We start from the raw sequence: 16334 nt of genomic DNA, 5'->3' as shown, positions 1-16334 counted from the left end.
AGCATGACCTCTAATTCGCCAGCTCAATTTTTAAGACATTAATCCTCGGATTTTAGAATCTTGGATTTCCTCAAAATTGTAGATGGGAGATGAGAGAAGAAAGAGACCCGCCGTTGTTTTCTGATTTCTCGCCCTTCTTTCCGACAGCAAGAGAGCAGGAGACCGTCCCATGTTTCCAGGTTTTAAAATCTCATGATGGGAGAGAAATTTCTAAAACCTGGATTTCTTACTTAAAATCCAATAAATGTTGATAAGGCAGCATGCAGCAGCTTGATCATGAACCCTCTTGTACACTATTTTCGAGCTAAAACATGGATTCTAAAATCCACTTATCCAAACGGCCCCTAAAAGTCCCAATGAGTTGCATCATCAACCAAAACATATGAAAAGCAGAGGGTGCTTGAGGCGGTGTAAATATCGCATCATGTTAGGTACATAATCAATACGTCAAAAGCTCCAGAGAGATGATGGAACACGTTAAGCTAGGCGCCACTTAGGAACGTAACATTCCATCACGCTTCTACATCCGCAATCCTCGGCAACCCACTCTGCAACAACTCTAGCCTTTTTTTCAGGTAGCCCTTTTCACAGGTCACCCCTACTGCAGTAGCCCACTCTGTGCTAACTTCACTCTGGTGGCTTTCAATCTAGCCTTTTTTAACCGGGCAGCCCTTTCCAAGTGGTTATCTGCATGGGTCGCCCATTCCGTGCCTCAAACATGTGACATGGTAGCTACTCTTGATATCAAATGTTAGGTATCTAACCAATACGCCAAAAGCTCAAGAGCTAATGGAACACGTTAGGCTAGGCCCTTTAAACCCATCCTATAGTAGGTTGGGTCCCACCTAGTCCCATACCTAGGCAGGCACCCACTTAGGACCGTAACATATCAAACAAGGGAATCGTTGATCATTGATTTAAGAGGACAATTTCATAGCAATGACAGCATAAAGCGAAACAAATCATCATACAACGATAAACACCTTTCCCAGCACGCAACAAAAGATAAGAATGAAGAAAATTGGCGACTATAATTAAGATCAATGACAAGCAAAGAGATGCTGTGAGGAAGGAAAAATCAACAATTATTTAAAAATGGAAAATCTTTACAGGTGAAAGGCGGGGGTACCCACCAAGTTGATATGCCTATGTACAAAATATATCCACCTTCAGACTTGTTGTTTGAAGCCGGAGGCTATAAGCCTTGTCAGTTGCTGATATCAAAGTATTTCGGATTTGCCGGAGAATGGTATTCCACATTTAACTGCCATGACAAAAAGAAGTCTCAGACAAAAGATCAAGAAGATGAAGTAGGACGCATATGATCAAGAGCATATTTAAGAAGCACCCTTAAGAACTAAAGATCAAAATCACAGAAAACTAGCACTGAAACAAGCTTTGCTTCAGAGGAAGCGAATTGTTTTAGCGAGAGACTTTAGCCTGGATTTAGTCTGCAGATACTTTCTGAAACCCACTAGAAACTAAAGAAAAACAAGCAAACAAACACCAGTATTCTCATGTTTGATCCAGTAAACGATGGAACCCCGATGAGGAACTTTGACGCCCGCAAGCAAAATGCAATTTTTCCATGATATTACCTTAAGAAAGATCTTTCAAACATTTCAAATATAATCCATGTATTTGGTTATTTGGTTCAATGCCGGCATCCTCAATTCTAGATGATTAGAAAACACAAGGCAGTAGTAATTTGAGCATTTATAGGGAAATAAAATATGTAGAGCTTGAGGGCACTTGGGACAGTCGATAAAGATACATCGGATGGTTCTGTTTACTGATGATGCTTTTCCACTATTCAAGGCCGGGCTGAAGGAGAGGTAAACACTCCACATACATTTATTTAAAAATGTGTTGAATTCATGTCAATAATTCTGAGCCCAATTACAGATCAACATGGTGTGCTTTCATTGAGAGCTCAGATCATACGAGATGGTTTGTCTGAGGTCAAATGGAGGATAAGGATGGTAACTGTGACCATTTTAACACGAATCTTGCAAAAAGTAGGGAAGTGTAGTTTGATAAAATAAAAATTACGTGAAAAATTTTACATCGTCTTTTACAAATTTAGAAAATCCTAAAATTAAGGATTCTCTACCGGTGAGTACTGGAGATTTGCTCTGGGCATGGCGATCAATTCCCTAAAATTGGTTGAAGAAAAGTTTGTGGGAGAATATGAAGTCTAGAGAACAGAGGAAGAAAACCAGAGCTGTCAAAGAAGAAGACAAAGGGGTTTGCTTTATGTCTAGAATTAGGGTTCTCGGCCTCCCATTTTGGATCAGCTGGGTCAAGCTTGATGAATCTCATAACGAGCTTACTGAAGAAAGAAGCAATGCACACACTCAAACCACCCGGCCCAAGCCAGGGACATAGGAATCAATACTTGGGGAAGAAGAAGAAGAAGAAAAATAGGAATCACTCCTTGGGGAAGAAGGAGAAGAAGAAAAACACAGACTCCAGCAAGAAATAGACGACAAGCTTTAATTCAACCTCACACCCCAACCCCCAAAATCTTGTCAGGTCATCAGGTTGAAATAGACGAAGAGCTTTAATTAAACCTCAACCCCCAACCCCCCAAAATCTCATCAAGAATTACCATCAAACCTGAGATAAGTGACCTTATTTTATTTTTTTGAAAAGGGTGACAATTATTAATATGGTCAGAACACCATCACCATCCCCTGGTTTGGAAAACTCTCTGACTGAAAGTGATCATCTGGAGGTTGAAGACGACTAACGCGAGGATACACGAAAAGAGCATCTTACATTAAAATGGGAACTTGCCATTCCTAGGAAATGTGCAAAAATAGAAAACAGTGAATGTTGATGCTGAAAGTCCACAATGTACAGAACATGGTTGCCAGAAACTACTTGGGTGGGTGGGAAACCCGCTTCCCCTAAATCGCATTTCTCGCGGGAGGGAAACTCGGTTCCCCTAAAATGTGTTTCCCCCGTTTCGGAAACGTTTCCGAAACATGATAAAAAAAATTGGAGAAATGTTTCTGAAACGCATGGGAAACATATGAGAAACTTATGTAAATCATGTATGAAACGCGTGATAAATGTATGCAACACACATAGAAAAGACAAGTGAAACGTGTAGGAAACATGTGTGGAACTTACGAAAATGATTTTAGAAAAAACACAAAAAATTGTGGAATAGATATTTAAAAAAATAGCATATATTGTAATTAAAATAAAAATATGAAAAAATCAAATAGAAATTTGAAATTAACAAAATTTAAATCTACAAAACCACATATTTCGTGTTTTCCTTGTGTTTCATGTGTGTTTTTTCTATTGTTCCTGAAACGCTTCTAATGCGTTACCTAAGACGTTTCTCATACGATTTTATATCATTTTCTCGTTTCTCGTTTCCCCTTTTTTTTTTTCATGCATTTCCCATTTCCGTTTCGCGTTTCGTTTCCCGAATTCGTTTCCCACTCCGGTAACTATGGTACAGAAGCTATTCCAAGGAACTTTCCTCCTCAAGTTGAAGTAATCCATAATAGCAACCCACCAAAAATTGAAAAAGAAATCGTCACAGATCTCATCTCCCACAATCCTGGTACAACCGAAGTGGAAATAGGAATAAGAGCGGAGCTAGGAGAAATTAATGGAAATCTCAAGCAGCAACATGGAAAGTTCCCTGAAGACTTCGTCCAAGCAATAATCCTTTCATGATAAAGGAAAGTGATACAGACGATGCTTTTGGAAACGTCCTCGAACCCATGGAAAAGGCAACTGTAGCAGTTGGAAAGTCACCGAATCTGTCGGCCAAATCTCCCCCTTTTAAGGACTTGGGGAAAATAAAGCAAGAAACCAGAAACTGAAATTATAGGGGGATTGTGTCTCTGCTATCCTCCTTAGCAATCAAGATAGTCAAAAAGGATAGAGTTCCCTTTTCAACAAGACCACTCGATCTTCATCTCTCGATTTGGATTACATTCCACCTGAAAGAAAAGACAGAGCCTTCTTTGAAGATGAAAGCTTCCGGGAGGTGGAGGAAAGATGGACCAACTGTTTGGTAGGATACTTCCTCGGGCAAAGGCCATACTTCCCATCTTTAAAAGAAAATCTGGCTCGCAAATGGAAACTAAAAGGCGAACTCCAGCTATTAGCTTTGGAGGATGGTTTCTTCCTGTTCAAATTTACTAATCATGAGGATTGCACCCACGTACTAGAAACAATGAACCATAATTATGGAATGCGACCTCTGATTTTGAGAAGATGGACACCGGACACGCCGGCGAAAAACTAAGACAACAGCAATTCCAATACAAAGTTGTCTCTCTGGGCTCCATCTCAAATTCTGGACACAGAATGACACCGGACACGCCGGCGAAAAACTAAGACAACAGCAATTCCAATACAAAGTTGTCTCTCTGGGCTCCATCTCAAATTCTGGACACAGAATGACCCGAGTAGAATTGCAAGCTATATAGGCAAGCCTCTGTACATGGGCTCCCCAACGAGCGATGTTACAAGATTGAATTATGCCTGAACATGTGTAGAGGTGGAAGCTGGCCAAACTCTCCCTGACTGTATAAACATTTTCACCCCTATGGGTTCCATTACACAAACATTGAATACGATTGGAAGTCGAATCCCTGTGTAACATACAAAGAGTTCAGTCACACCCAGAAAATTGCCCAAAGAGCACATGAGTTGAACCCATAAAACAAAAGATGGAGTGGAGACCAGCAAAAGCCAACAAAACAGACACCGATCAATTAGAGCATAGGAAGATTGAAGAAGCGGGACCCACCAAAAAGGGAATTGTAGCAGACCCTCCCCGGAGTATGAAAACGGCAATTATAGGGGAGGCAGCTCAAGAGAAACCAACCAAGAGCTCATGGACAAGCAGTGAGGGGGGAATCCAGGGGGAGAAGTGGATAGATCTTAGATCAAAGGCAAGGACCACAAAGATGATTGGCGGGGAAATAGATTCTCAGTCATGGAAGACAAAGAAAATGTGACCAGGACCAGTCCTGCTAGAGGCCAAGATGCCTCAATAGAAGAATTATTGATGGACCACAACAACTCCAAAGGTAAGCCATGGCCAGAGGTTCCAAAGAAGACGCTCACAAATGTCCCAATATACTCTTCTCAAAAAAAACAAATATCCCAATAGCATCCACCAAGCTAGCCCATTCCGTAATTCAGCACTCATCCATTGAGTGTTGAGCTACATCCACAACATATATTGGATCATTGGGAATCCATTGTTTTCTCCCTTTCCCCTAGTTATTGTCTCTAGGTTTAGTTCGAAGAATTTGGATAACCTGAGATCCATTGTTTCCTCACTTTCTTTTAGATATAGGGATAGAGTTGGTGCTTTGTGCTCTCGATTGTAATATCTTTTTAAAATTAAACACTGGTAGGGGGACCTATCCTACCTAACCCCAGCTTACCTATAATAAAAAAAGGATATATTGCAAGAAAGTTGTAAGATAAGCACCCTTCCCAACAGATATCCAACATTAGATTAAGATAAGGGTTCAATGACTCGAAAGTAGGGTGTTTCCTAATGAAACTAAGACTAGATCCTTCTGTTAAAAATCTTGCAACGTGTCGTAAGAAAATCAGGAAGTTGGATGACTTGACGTTGGAAACATGACTACCACCCCATTAATGCCAAAGTTCCATTTTCTGCTTCTGAAGAAAATATTTGACATAAGAAATGAGGCTACCTGAAATATAAAAAAAATGACCGCCTAAAAAAATCTTCCATACTTCTGAATGTGCTCTCAGTCACATGGACTATGTCATTGAGTACAACTGAAGGAACAAGCACATAGATTATTAACTAGGAAAAAGACTGAAAAAATGATGGTTTTCAAATGTTCCTTCAGATTCACAATTGGAATCTTAGATAGCATTGAATGGAGTTTTAAGGAATTAGGAATTAAGTGTGAACCAGCTAATGTGCAACCTAGTAGTGCCCAAGAATTTTAGCAGTTAAAACAGCTATGTAACCGTTCAACAGCGACACTCATTGGGCATAAATGTCATTCCAAACCATCACTATGCATGAATTAAACTCATTCCCAGTTCAAAGATATAGAATTCCAGAAACATGAATCATTCAAGGTATCAAAAAATTTACTCAAATTTGTATACGTATAGGGGAAACAAAATTCAGAATGAAGCATTACAAAACTTGATCAAGATCAAAAGCATCTCAGATATGGAAGTTAAACCGCTCACCTTGCCCTCATCTGTGTCAGAATGGCGTTGAGGGAACACAACCCTTAGATCATTGTATAAGTAGAAGCGCCGCTCCCCCTCAGTGGCCAGATTGTTCCCATGTGGTTCAGATAAAGGGTCAGATTTGCACCTCTGCATTGACCCTACACATTTCTTTGGAAAAGGGCATAGAAAACGAAGATGCAGAGCATAACGCAGAACACCTGCACCGGTAGTATTCTCATTGACCTTTGAAGAACTATGTACAGATTTTCTGTCAGTTACTTCGCATGTATCCATAGGGCTTAAATCCTCCCCAAAAGTGTTCTGGAATTCACAAGAGTTGAAATTACATAAATTTTTCGTATCAGCGGCAAGATCAAACCGGTTTGGCTGTTTAATATATGCCCTCGGGGAAAAGTGTGATGGGTTCATCACTCCTTTGTTTTGCGATTGACTTGGAAGATCAAACGGCTGAACTTCACTTGTATATACACAACCCATACTATCAGAGCCTTTATTTTTTACAATTTTGGAGGTTTGGTCTATGGATATCAGGGTATCTAAAATGTTGACTTCATTAGAATCGGCAGATTTCTCATTATGTTGTGTAGGGAGACTAATCGTTGAGACTGGAATTGCCATGAGTTCATTTTTCACAACAAGATCTCTGTTTCCTTCTGGGATAGAAGTTGATCCAGAAGAGGCTAGCGTGACCTTTTGCCGCAGAAATGTCTGTTTCCATTGAACAGTATGACACAAAATCAGTCATGAGTGGAATTTCACCACAAAAAAAGAAAGATACAAAACCAAATTATAACCATAACAGGAGATCGATTTTGTTGGATATCACAAACCAGAGAAGCACAGCAATTAGCATATAGTAAGGCTCTGTTTGGTTACCATAAATCCCAGCAAAAGCAGGGATTGTGCATCGATTTCAAGTGCCAGAAGCCCAAAACTCCCAGCTTAGTTGTCATCTTAGCAAATAGAAAGCAGGGGTTTTATCTGGATGTCGGGAGCCTGTCAGGTGAGGTGGCATCCCCGCCACACCCTTATAAAGTTCTCGCAGATCGAAGGATATTTTTGGTAACCCGGGGGGGAAAATGAAAATACGAGAAACAAAATGACCACAACCAAGGGTTCTGGTTAGGCAGAGCATTTCTCTCCTGCGATTTCGCCATCCATTCCAGCTTTCGGAAACGCAATGCGACGTGGGATCGGTCGGCAGGGAAATCAAAGGCCGCTCATGGACACCGATGAAAACAGCAACTGGATGGATTTTGTTTGGGTGGCAAGATGAAGATAGGGTTGCAGGGTTGCAGAGGTTCGGGTTTACATGGGAAGGGGTCCCATAGGCAACGTCAACGACCAAGAATAGCCGAAAAAACTTCACAATGTCCGTCATAATCAACAGAAAAATCTGTTGGGTAGTGGTCACATGGCCTCACCCATTGGAAGGGGAGTTAGCTGCGGTATATGCAGCAAAGTTTGAGCGAGGCAATAGGCTAGCGTAATTAGGGATTTATCCTGTGTTCTATATCTACACTGGATCAACCCAAGAAAATCATCTCATTGAAAACAAAAAATCCTTAAATCAGTTGAGCGCTCGTACCATTAAACCAGCATCCCCTTCTTCTTGCTAAAATTGAATCCCCATTACTGGTATCAAAGCAATACGGTGGTTGAAGCAGCAGCAACAACGTCGTTCCCGTGGATCTATTTCGCTTGAAAGATAATACAGGTAGGTGGTTGTTGATGATCAAGCAGAAACACCATCGTTTTTGCAGATCCCTTCTCTAGAGATTCAAATATAATGATCCGCTCGACATGATTTGTGGACGTGGAAAAGAGTATCGCGTGTCGACACGGACACGGAGTGCCAGACACGTCAAACCCCCAAAATTTAGAAACAGGGACACAACTAAAATACAAAGTGTATATAATCATGATTTGAAGATACGGATCCGTGTGTTGAGTTTCAACACAGATACAGGTTGTTTGACATGGTAATATTTAAAAATCTAGAAATGGTGACACATATGATATTCATTTAACAATATAATTACTATCACAATATGTAACAATATAAATATGATATTCATTTAACAAACTAATAAATCTTAGAATTAATCAACTATAATCTAAAACAAATATGAGATAACCAAATAATAATGTAATCATCAATTTAATCTAGTTCTCTTCCATCTCCAATATAAAATGAGAAAGGGAGACCAACCAATATGATACAATGAATATAGTATTGGAATAAGAGTTTGTTTAGGAGTTTAGGTTTATGGGAGGGAATATAGCAGCAAATATTAGGTAAAGAAGAGGTAAGGGAAGAAGTTTATAATAAAAGAAGACTTAATAATAAAAGAGGTAAACACAATATTCAATAATAAAATTGAATGTCACACGACACAGTACAAAAACGTGTCCACACACCCACATTAAGTCTAACACTTCTAGCATTACCTTTAAAAGTGTCCAAAGGAGTGTCGACACGTGTGGACATGCGTGTCGTGTCAGGCATGGCAGGACAGGCAATAAATTCAAAGCGTCGGCTAAATCATAGGAATAAAGCCATGGGCAACCATCCTATGGTAACTCTGACTAGTGAGATTGCTTACCATCTGTCTAGTAAGGAACTACATTGGCTACTGCATATGTATTTTGTACTGATGGAACATCCTCAAACTTCTGAATATGCATCACACAGCTACTCACCCAAGACAGACGATGCACAATTTTTAGGAAGAACCATAAGTAACTTGGCATTTCCCTTTTCCATTGACTAGTAAAATCTGGAGTCAAAAACCCAATAGTCTATTATTCATAATTGGAGTAAAAAATTCCTTGTCAACTATATTGTGCAACTAGCAGTCTAGAACATTCAACCAACTGAAAAATAAAAATAGTGCCATTTTATCTCAGCCATGCAAGGATGTAGGTGTAAAGTTCTTGATGTAAAGGCTAAAAGATTACCTGATAGGAACCTATTATGGTAGCAGACCATCTACAAGTTTTTACAATAGGGAAACTTTAAACCAGTCAAGAGGTTGGGAAGGACGAGTGGAGATGATGCTACAGATAAGGGCAGACAGCATACTAAAATAACACAATCCAATCAATTTACAGAACACATTTAAGTTACTCGGGACAACAATTACTACTGAAATATTAAGTTATAGAAAGCAATAACTGCTAATGAAATATGAAGTTATAAATCACAGCAACAAAAATCCAAATTTAAAAAGAAAACCTCAATGTGCAAATTACGAATAATAGACTAGAAGATAGAAGCCTTGGCTTCAATCCCTAGTGCAAATTACGGCTTAAATTTTGAAAAGATCATATAGCTTCTCTAATTAAGAGATACCTTGGTTCCAGCCGGCATGTCGCTCAGATCATAATTGCAAAAGAAGGTGTGAAGAGGCGTCATTTCTGGATTGCTGAGAACCTGTAAAAATGAGTTCACCTTCTGAGGAGATAAAATCCGATCTTCTGTTCATGATTACAAAAATATATCCTTCATAGATCCAAATCAGAAATGCTTCATTTTAATTGTTAGCAGCGTCTGGAAAAGTTAACCAAGTGAGAACCAAGGCACAATTTTGCTGGAAAAACAAAGAAAACCATCTCTATATCACTAAGAATGCATGAAGAAATGTTGCAGCCCCATAATAAAGTGAAAGTTCCAATAAATTTCTCAGTCCATGCATAAATAAAAGTCCATGTTCAATCTGATTAGTTACCTAAATCCAATACCACATATTATAAACATACACACATATTATAAACATACACAGGGAAAAATGAGATCATACTAACATCGAGACTAAATTATTATGAGCAAACATATCATAGACTTTTATCATACTTGCCTATCTACTCTATGTCTTTATTCAAGATTCCTACAAAGAACACTAAAAATTGGAAATATTATAGATATATTTTCGTTGGGAGGGAAAGGAAGAAAGAAAGAAGTACGGACATTTGGTAAGGTATGAGGAGGTGCGTAAAAAAGAAAATGAGAGGACTTCAGGTTGGTGATGCATAGAAGTAAGTCCTTACTGGGAAAGTGGTTCTAGGGGTTTGGAGGGGGAGGAGGCCTTTGGATTAGGGTTATAGCAGGTTACATATAGGGAGGGTTTTGGAGGGTGAGAATGTAAAAGCTCAAGGGCTTGGAGGTCCATTTGTTAGGTTAGAGATGAATTAAATAAGGGAATCAGGTTTAGGGTGGAGGAGAGAAAGAATCGTTATAAGCATACACTACAATAGGTCCTGCATTGTCAGCTTAATCATGCTTAGTCCCAACCTTGATATCTAAACAAAAATCCCAAAATTTTGGTTAGCTAATCCTCACCCATAGAGCATGGGTGGGCTCATATTTCTTCAGCCTTCTATGAGGAAGGGCAACATGCTTTCCCCATTCTAGACATTAAAAGAGCCATTGAAAACCCAAGCAAGCAGGCCATCAGCACGACGTAGCATGGATATTTCCATAAATTGCTTGAAAACTATAGCCATTTTCAAAGACTGACATACATTATGTGTGGTTATTGACATTAGCCACATTTCGTAGTGTAACAATGATTTTGAGGACATTGTCGGTAGATAATGTCCTGAGAGATGAAAATACATGGAATGGAAAAATTATGTAACAGCATTCACTAAAACAATATAAAAGATATAAGATGGCATCACCCATTCAAAATTGGAAAGATAAATATAAGTGCTTGAAGGTAAGTTACAATGATAACAACAGTAAGAATAGGAATCTTCATTTGAATAACAGGACTATTATGTTATCGCATGCGGAATTTTCAAAAGATACACTGAATCAATAAGCAACAGTTGGAACATAAAAAGGCCAAAATTAGTAATCAATTTACAAAAGAATACAGACACAAAGCATCGGCCATTCTATACTGGACTTCTATATCAAATTTTTTTATTACCATATTTCAATGGCCAGAAAACACAGAATCTAAGACATCAAAGTACAGCATGGCATACTAGTGTTTATGAAACTTTATCCATAAGAAAGGTTCAGTTGCTTTGCAAATATAATACAATAAATAAACAAACAAACAAATAAATGAGATGTCCTAGCATATTCAATCCCTGAGTGTATGAAATCAATTCATGTCAAACCAGTGTTTCAAAACATGGATGTGGGCCAAAATGTGGCCAAAGCAAATCAAAGTCGACTCGGGGCAGTGCATCTGATTACTCGGTTGACGTGGTCATAATAAAGGGAAATTAGCTGAATTTTGAATGACTTGGTGGGGAAAACACGGACTAAAATAAGACCCCAGCCAAGGTAAAAGGGAGTTCACTTGGGAGAGGCGACGATTGATGCCAGGAGTTTTGAAACAGTGTGTCAAAACAGTGATCTTTTAAGGTTTTTACTCTTTCAAACATAGCATAACAACCAACAATACTAGTATTTCAATAAGTTGGTTGGCAGCATGAGGGAAGGAATCTGAAAAAAGGAAAATTAAGATTTGTACTACGAATTTGAATCATTCTATTAATATCCAAACCCAAAAGTCAAACAGGCCTAACTTAGTTGATCACCAATCAGTTTTGAGGGCTAAGAAACCTAGTACCAGTTGTATGCGCCCTTTCATAGGGATGCGCAAGCGGCTTCTTGCTGCTCGGGAATCATCAATGCTAAGACTTCTCTTCAATTTCAGGCCTTTACATCTGCTTGATGGCAAATTTCCTGCAAGATCAATCGATGCATAGTATAGCAAGTAGCTATCTCCATCCACACTTGTTACTGAAAAAGGAAGCTTCTGAGTTGGGGGTGAGAAGCTCCCTCCAGTAACATTTAGAACAGCCAGAAAGCCATCAATTTTCTGCACAAGAAGCCACAAGAAGGTGGATGCCAGATATAGCATGAGATATCTATGAAATAGAGAGTAACAAAGCAAGACCAGTAACTAGAAAAGAAAAAGTGTTCCTGATCAACTGACCAGATAACTTATCTGGTTCGTCACCAGAAATAGAGTGGGGGCCACATTGTTTGGGTGATCCAAACCATACATTTGTTGGGCCCTGGCGTAGATAGAGCGTGCCCAAAAAATCTTCTCAATAGGATGATCCTAACCCTCTGATCTGTGGAGGTATCTATTCGGTGCTGTCAATTTTAAAACTCCTTAAATAAATCGGAGGGTTAGGGTCATCCTATGGAGAAGATTTTATGGGAACGCCCTATCTACTACAGGGCCCAACAAATGAATGGTTTGGATCACCCCAACAATGTGGGCCCCAACTCTATTTCTGGCGACGGACCAGATAAGTTATCTGGTCGGTCTACCAGAAACACTTAACCCAACAAGAAATGAAGAAACTTCCTAAGAAAATATCCCCGAAAATAATAAAAAAATACTGACCTGACTGGTTTTGCCCGACGAGAACCGACCAGATAAGAGAGACTCTTCGAATGAACCGACCAAAGACCTTCTAACAGAAAGCCCACTCAAGCTTCTGACAAACTTGATGCTATGAGGCATGGGGGCGGAATCACGGGCCCAATTCCCACCTATGTAAGGAGTACATTCAGGAATAAATGGACCTGAATCTCTCTGCAAGATATCAAGATCTTGAAATGACTTGCCAGCCATCCTAAAGTCATCTTCCTCAATGGACCATTCATAATTCTTTGATGTAGAATAGTCACCCTTCAACTCTTTTAACAAACCAATGCAGAGTCTGCCTTCGGTTTTCATTCTTTCTGACCATTTTGGACCAAGAGGAGACAAAGAAAGAGGAGTTGAGACTACTTTTTTCAGAGAAATGGTTATTTCCCCATCAAGGGTTCTTATCTTACTATTCTCTTTGTAGGCATCAATCCCCTGTGCAGATAAAAAATGATTGTGAGGTATCGACTCCATGTTCTCAAGCAAGGGACCATCAGTGAAAAAAACAGAACTTGTTCTACTGTTTTCTAACTGTCTAGAAATGGACCAAATTGAGGCATCGAGATAATTGTCATTGCCAACATTGGCCTTCTCAACATCTGGACTCAAACCATTGGAACCGATTGGAATAACTCCCCTGGCAATACCTCGAGAATCTTCATGGAATTGGGATGTACAAAGCATACCATTCAGAGGGGACAGCAAACGCTTCCTGACCTGTGGGCCATGTGAATCATTTGAATTATTGGAACTACCAGCTGCATTGTATGACTGTATTCTATCTGTTAAATTTTTTTCAAACCCATTAACGAAAGGATTTGATTCATTTGATTCAAAGCCTACAACCCTTGAAACAGGACTCTGAATGCTTCGTCCCATTTTGGGAGTAAACAAGCCAATTTTATCCTTAGAGCCAATCTTCAATCCATGAATGTTTGATGCACCATCAACAGTACTTCTCTGTCTAAACAATCCATCTGGGTGTTTAGGGTGTTCTTCCAAGGTGGTTTTTCTCTGAAAATCTCCAAGAGAAGAGGAAGGAAAATCACCATCAATCATGTTACTCGTGCTTCCTCCATGCAGCCTATCCAATTCGCAGCTCCTTATACCAGAAAACCGAGATGGAGTTTGCACAAAAGTGCTCAACGATGTCGCAACTTCATCGGCAGTTTTGGTTGAGGAAGCTTGAGGCAAGCCCATTATTAAGATCTATGACAAGGATATTTTGTGGTCTTATGTTGCAAGAGTGCTTGGTCCCTTCCACCTTTCTTTCCTAGTCTTTTATATTTTCTGTACAATATTCTTTAAAATGGTTTGCAAAAGGAAAGTAAGTATCCCCTCTGGGGTTCTTGTTCAAAGAATGGAACCATTCTACTCATCCCCATCAATCCCACCGAACAAGATAAAGCATAAAACCATAGTTTCAAAACTCCCCCGTATCATTGTAAATACCCCTGAGTTCACTCCCTTTTAACTTGGCCATGTTCTTGTCCGAGTCCGCGTTTTTGCCCTACAAAGTCAATCAAGAGTCCTTTGAATCTTCCGAGTCATTACCGCGTCAACAGAGTACTCAGCCGCATCAACCAAGTAATTGACCATGTCGTTCCGAGTCAACTAGGATTTGCATCCGCATTTTGAAACAATGGATAAAACGCTATTTGATTTCCACTACAATTTCAATTTAGAGAAGCTACTACTATCTATATACCAGAGGTACCATTCTTTCAATTGCCATTCGCCTATAGGATCGGATGGGGCATTGCAAGCCAGCGCTAAGAATCCAAAAAGAAATGAAAGAAAGACTCTCCTGGTACCAATGTTGGAAAGTGATGAGGCACAGACGGTTCATGGTTGCTCAAGAAATCAATGCACAATCCTAAAGAAAAAGAAGAGAAAAGAAAGAAAGAGAAGGTAAAAATCAGCATATGAATTGGGTGAATTACTCATATGAAGAAAATATGAAAACTAATAGAATTTCTATCTTCTTTCATTCATTTACACCCAAAATATCAAAATTAATTCACCTTGCTAATGTGGGTTTTTTTGTTTTACAATAATAAGACCAACTACCCACACCAAAAAAAAAAATTGTGGAATCAAAATATCATAAATGGGAAAATAAAAGTAATAGACTATCCTCTTTTTACCTGTTGATTAAGCTCTCCACAACAACAACAACAAAAAAAAAACAACACTCAGTCAGATTGAATCTTTTATAGATGAAAACCAGCAGATAATACAAATTAAAAATTTCTATAAGAAGAAAATAATTAAGAAAAAAACAGCATAAAATCAGCCCCTAAAAGCAGTTACATTTAACTATTTAAGAGGCTTGAGGAAAAAACGGGAAAACGTAAAAAACGTAATACAAAAGGATCTTGCCCATCAAAACATATTAGATTTTCCTTGAAAAGGAAGGATCTTACCCATCAGAATCCTTTGGCAGATTAAACCCATTAAAAGATTTTAAAGTATAAAATCGATAAATACAATAACAGATACATTATTTTTGGAAATTACTTAAATATAAGAGAAATATGAGTTGAAATTATTTAAACAAATAACAAAAAAACATTTCCCACCTAGAAATCAACAAAACCCACATGAAAACCAACAAGACAGAACCAAAACAGAAAAAAAAGAAAAAAAAAAAAAAAAAGGAAAGAAAATTTAATGCCAAAAATTATGAAGAAGATTCCAAAACCCAAAGCCTAAAAATCCAAACTAATGATCAGGTTACAGTACGTACCTGTAAACCATTCTGATCTTTCATGCATTTTTCTTAAAAAAATTGAATTATATTGGAGAAGTAGAAAACCCTATCTTTCTCTCTCCTCCTCTTCTTCTTTATGTGGTTCCGCTCTCTCTCTCTCTCTCTCTCTTATCTGCGTCAGCTTTCAACCAGAGTTTTCTGGTAAATTATTATTTAACACTAGAAGGGCTGTCCGAAGTAAAGAAAAGGGGGCGAATATATATTAGGATAGTAATTTTTTCGCCCTCGCTGTAGGATAATGCGCCCCTCCTTTTAATGTGATTTGAGGTCAGAAACTCAGAAAGCGTTAAAGTCTGCCCATAATTAACGTTAAAAAAGGGGAGGCGTATTATCCCACAGGGGGCTGAAAAAAGCATCTCCCTATTTATATCCTTTATTTAAAACTCACGCTATTATACATCTTTTCGCATTACAGACAGCGTTATCAACGGCAGAACAGAATAGCCTTTAGCTCTGTTCAGGCATGGTGAAAAGACCGAAATATTCTCGACCTTTGTAGAAATGACAGATGTGTACATCTGAAACTAGTATGTCCTAAAAACTACGAAGTTTGTCTGTTGCCTGCGTGAACACAACCACTTGTCAATTTTTGTAGAGGCCAAGAAGTGGGCCCTACCATTGATGCCAGGTGTCCCACGAACCTATAACGGATGATACAAGCCACTTGACCAGGTTTAGGCCGACCTCTAAACCTCTATAGGTTTGAGTGGAGTTAGTAGGGCCCACCATATCAAAACACGGTGTAAGATGGGCTCTACACTGTGCATGGATTTGGGCAGAGGTTACTGGTGTAAAATAGTGGGCCCCAGCCATACTATGCATGGGTATAAAATGATGCGCTGGCACTTTATCAAAGCATGTGTTGTTAAATGATGGTCCCAATGCATGTTATGCCCTGAGGTATATAAAAATCCACAATATAG

At 39.0% G+C, this 16334-nt stretch overlaps 1 protein-coding gene across 3 annotated transcripts; it reads right to left on the bottom strand.

Moving 5' to 3' along the window:
• Positions 1 to 1064: 1064 nt before the first annotated feature.
• Positions 1065 to 15539, bottom strand: LOC143847263 (uncharacterized). Of its 3 annotated transcripts, none has more exons than XM_077356035.1 (7): positions 15388 to 15539; positions 14347 to 14514; positions 12612 to 14148; positions 11823 to 12074; positions 9587 to 9667; positions 6226 to 6939; positions 1065 to 1264 (listed from the first exon to the last, which is right to left on the bottom strand). In XM_077356035.1, exons 3-7 carry the CDS (start codon positions 13836 to 13838, stop codon positions 1208 to 1210), a joined length of 2331 nt encoding a protein of 776 aa, XP_077212150.1. In that variant the 5' UTR covers positions 13839 to 14148; positions 14347 to 14514; positions 15388 to 15539; the 3' UTR covers positions 1065 to 1207. The 3 variants fall into 3 exon arrangements, with proteins under 3 accessions (XP_077212150.1, XP_077212149.1, XP_077212148.1); XM_077356034.1 differs by adding an exon at positions 14786 to 14799 and having other exon boundaries at positions 12612 to 14514; positions 15388 to 15525; XM_077356033.1 differs by having other exon boundaries at positions 12612 to 14514.
• Positions 15540 to 16334: the final 795 nt, after the last annotated feature.

Source organism: Tasmannia lanceolata, unplaced genomic scaffold (assembly GCF_043159265.1).
Source record: "Tasmannia lanceolata isolate RefF3 unplaced genomic scaffold, GAP_Taslan_0.1 ptg000015l, whole genome shotgun sequence".
In the NCBI taxonomy this organism is placed as follows: Eukaryota; Viridiplantae; Streptophyta; class Magnoliopsida; order Canellales; family Winteraceae; genus Tasmannia; species Tasmannia lanceolata.
This window is presented reverse-complemented; position numbering and strand designations above follow the sequence as displayed.

Excerpts from the sequence above, each read along its gene's own strand:
- LOC143847263 (XM_077356033.1), bottom strand. The coding sequence starts at position 13,838 with ATGGGCTTGCCTCAAGCTTCCTCAACCAAAACTGCCGATGAAGTTGCG. Across the intron at positions 9,668-11,822 it reads TGAAAGGGCGCATACAACTG|GTTCTCAGCAATCCAGAAAT; the intron begins GTACTAGGTTTC and ends TCATTTTTACAG. Across the intron at positions 1,265-6,225 it reads CTGACACAGATGAGGGCAAG|TTAAATGTGGAATACCATTC; the intron begins GTGAGCGGTTTA and ends TTGTCATGGCAG.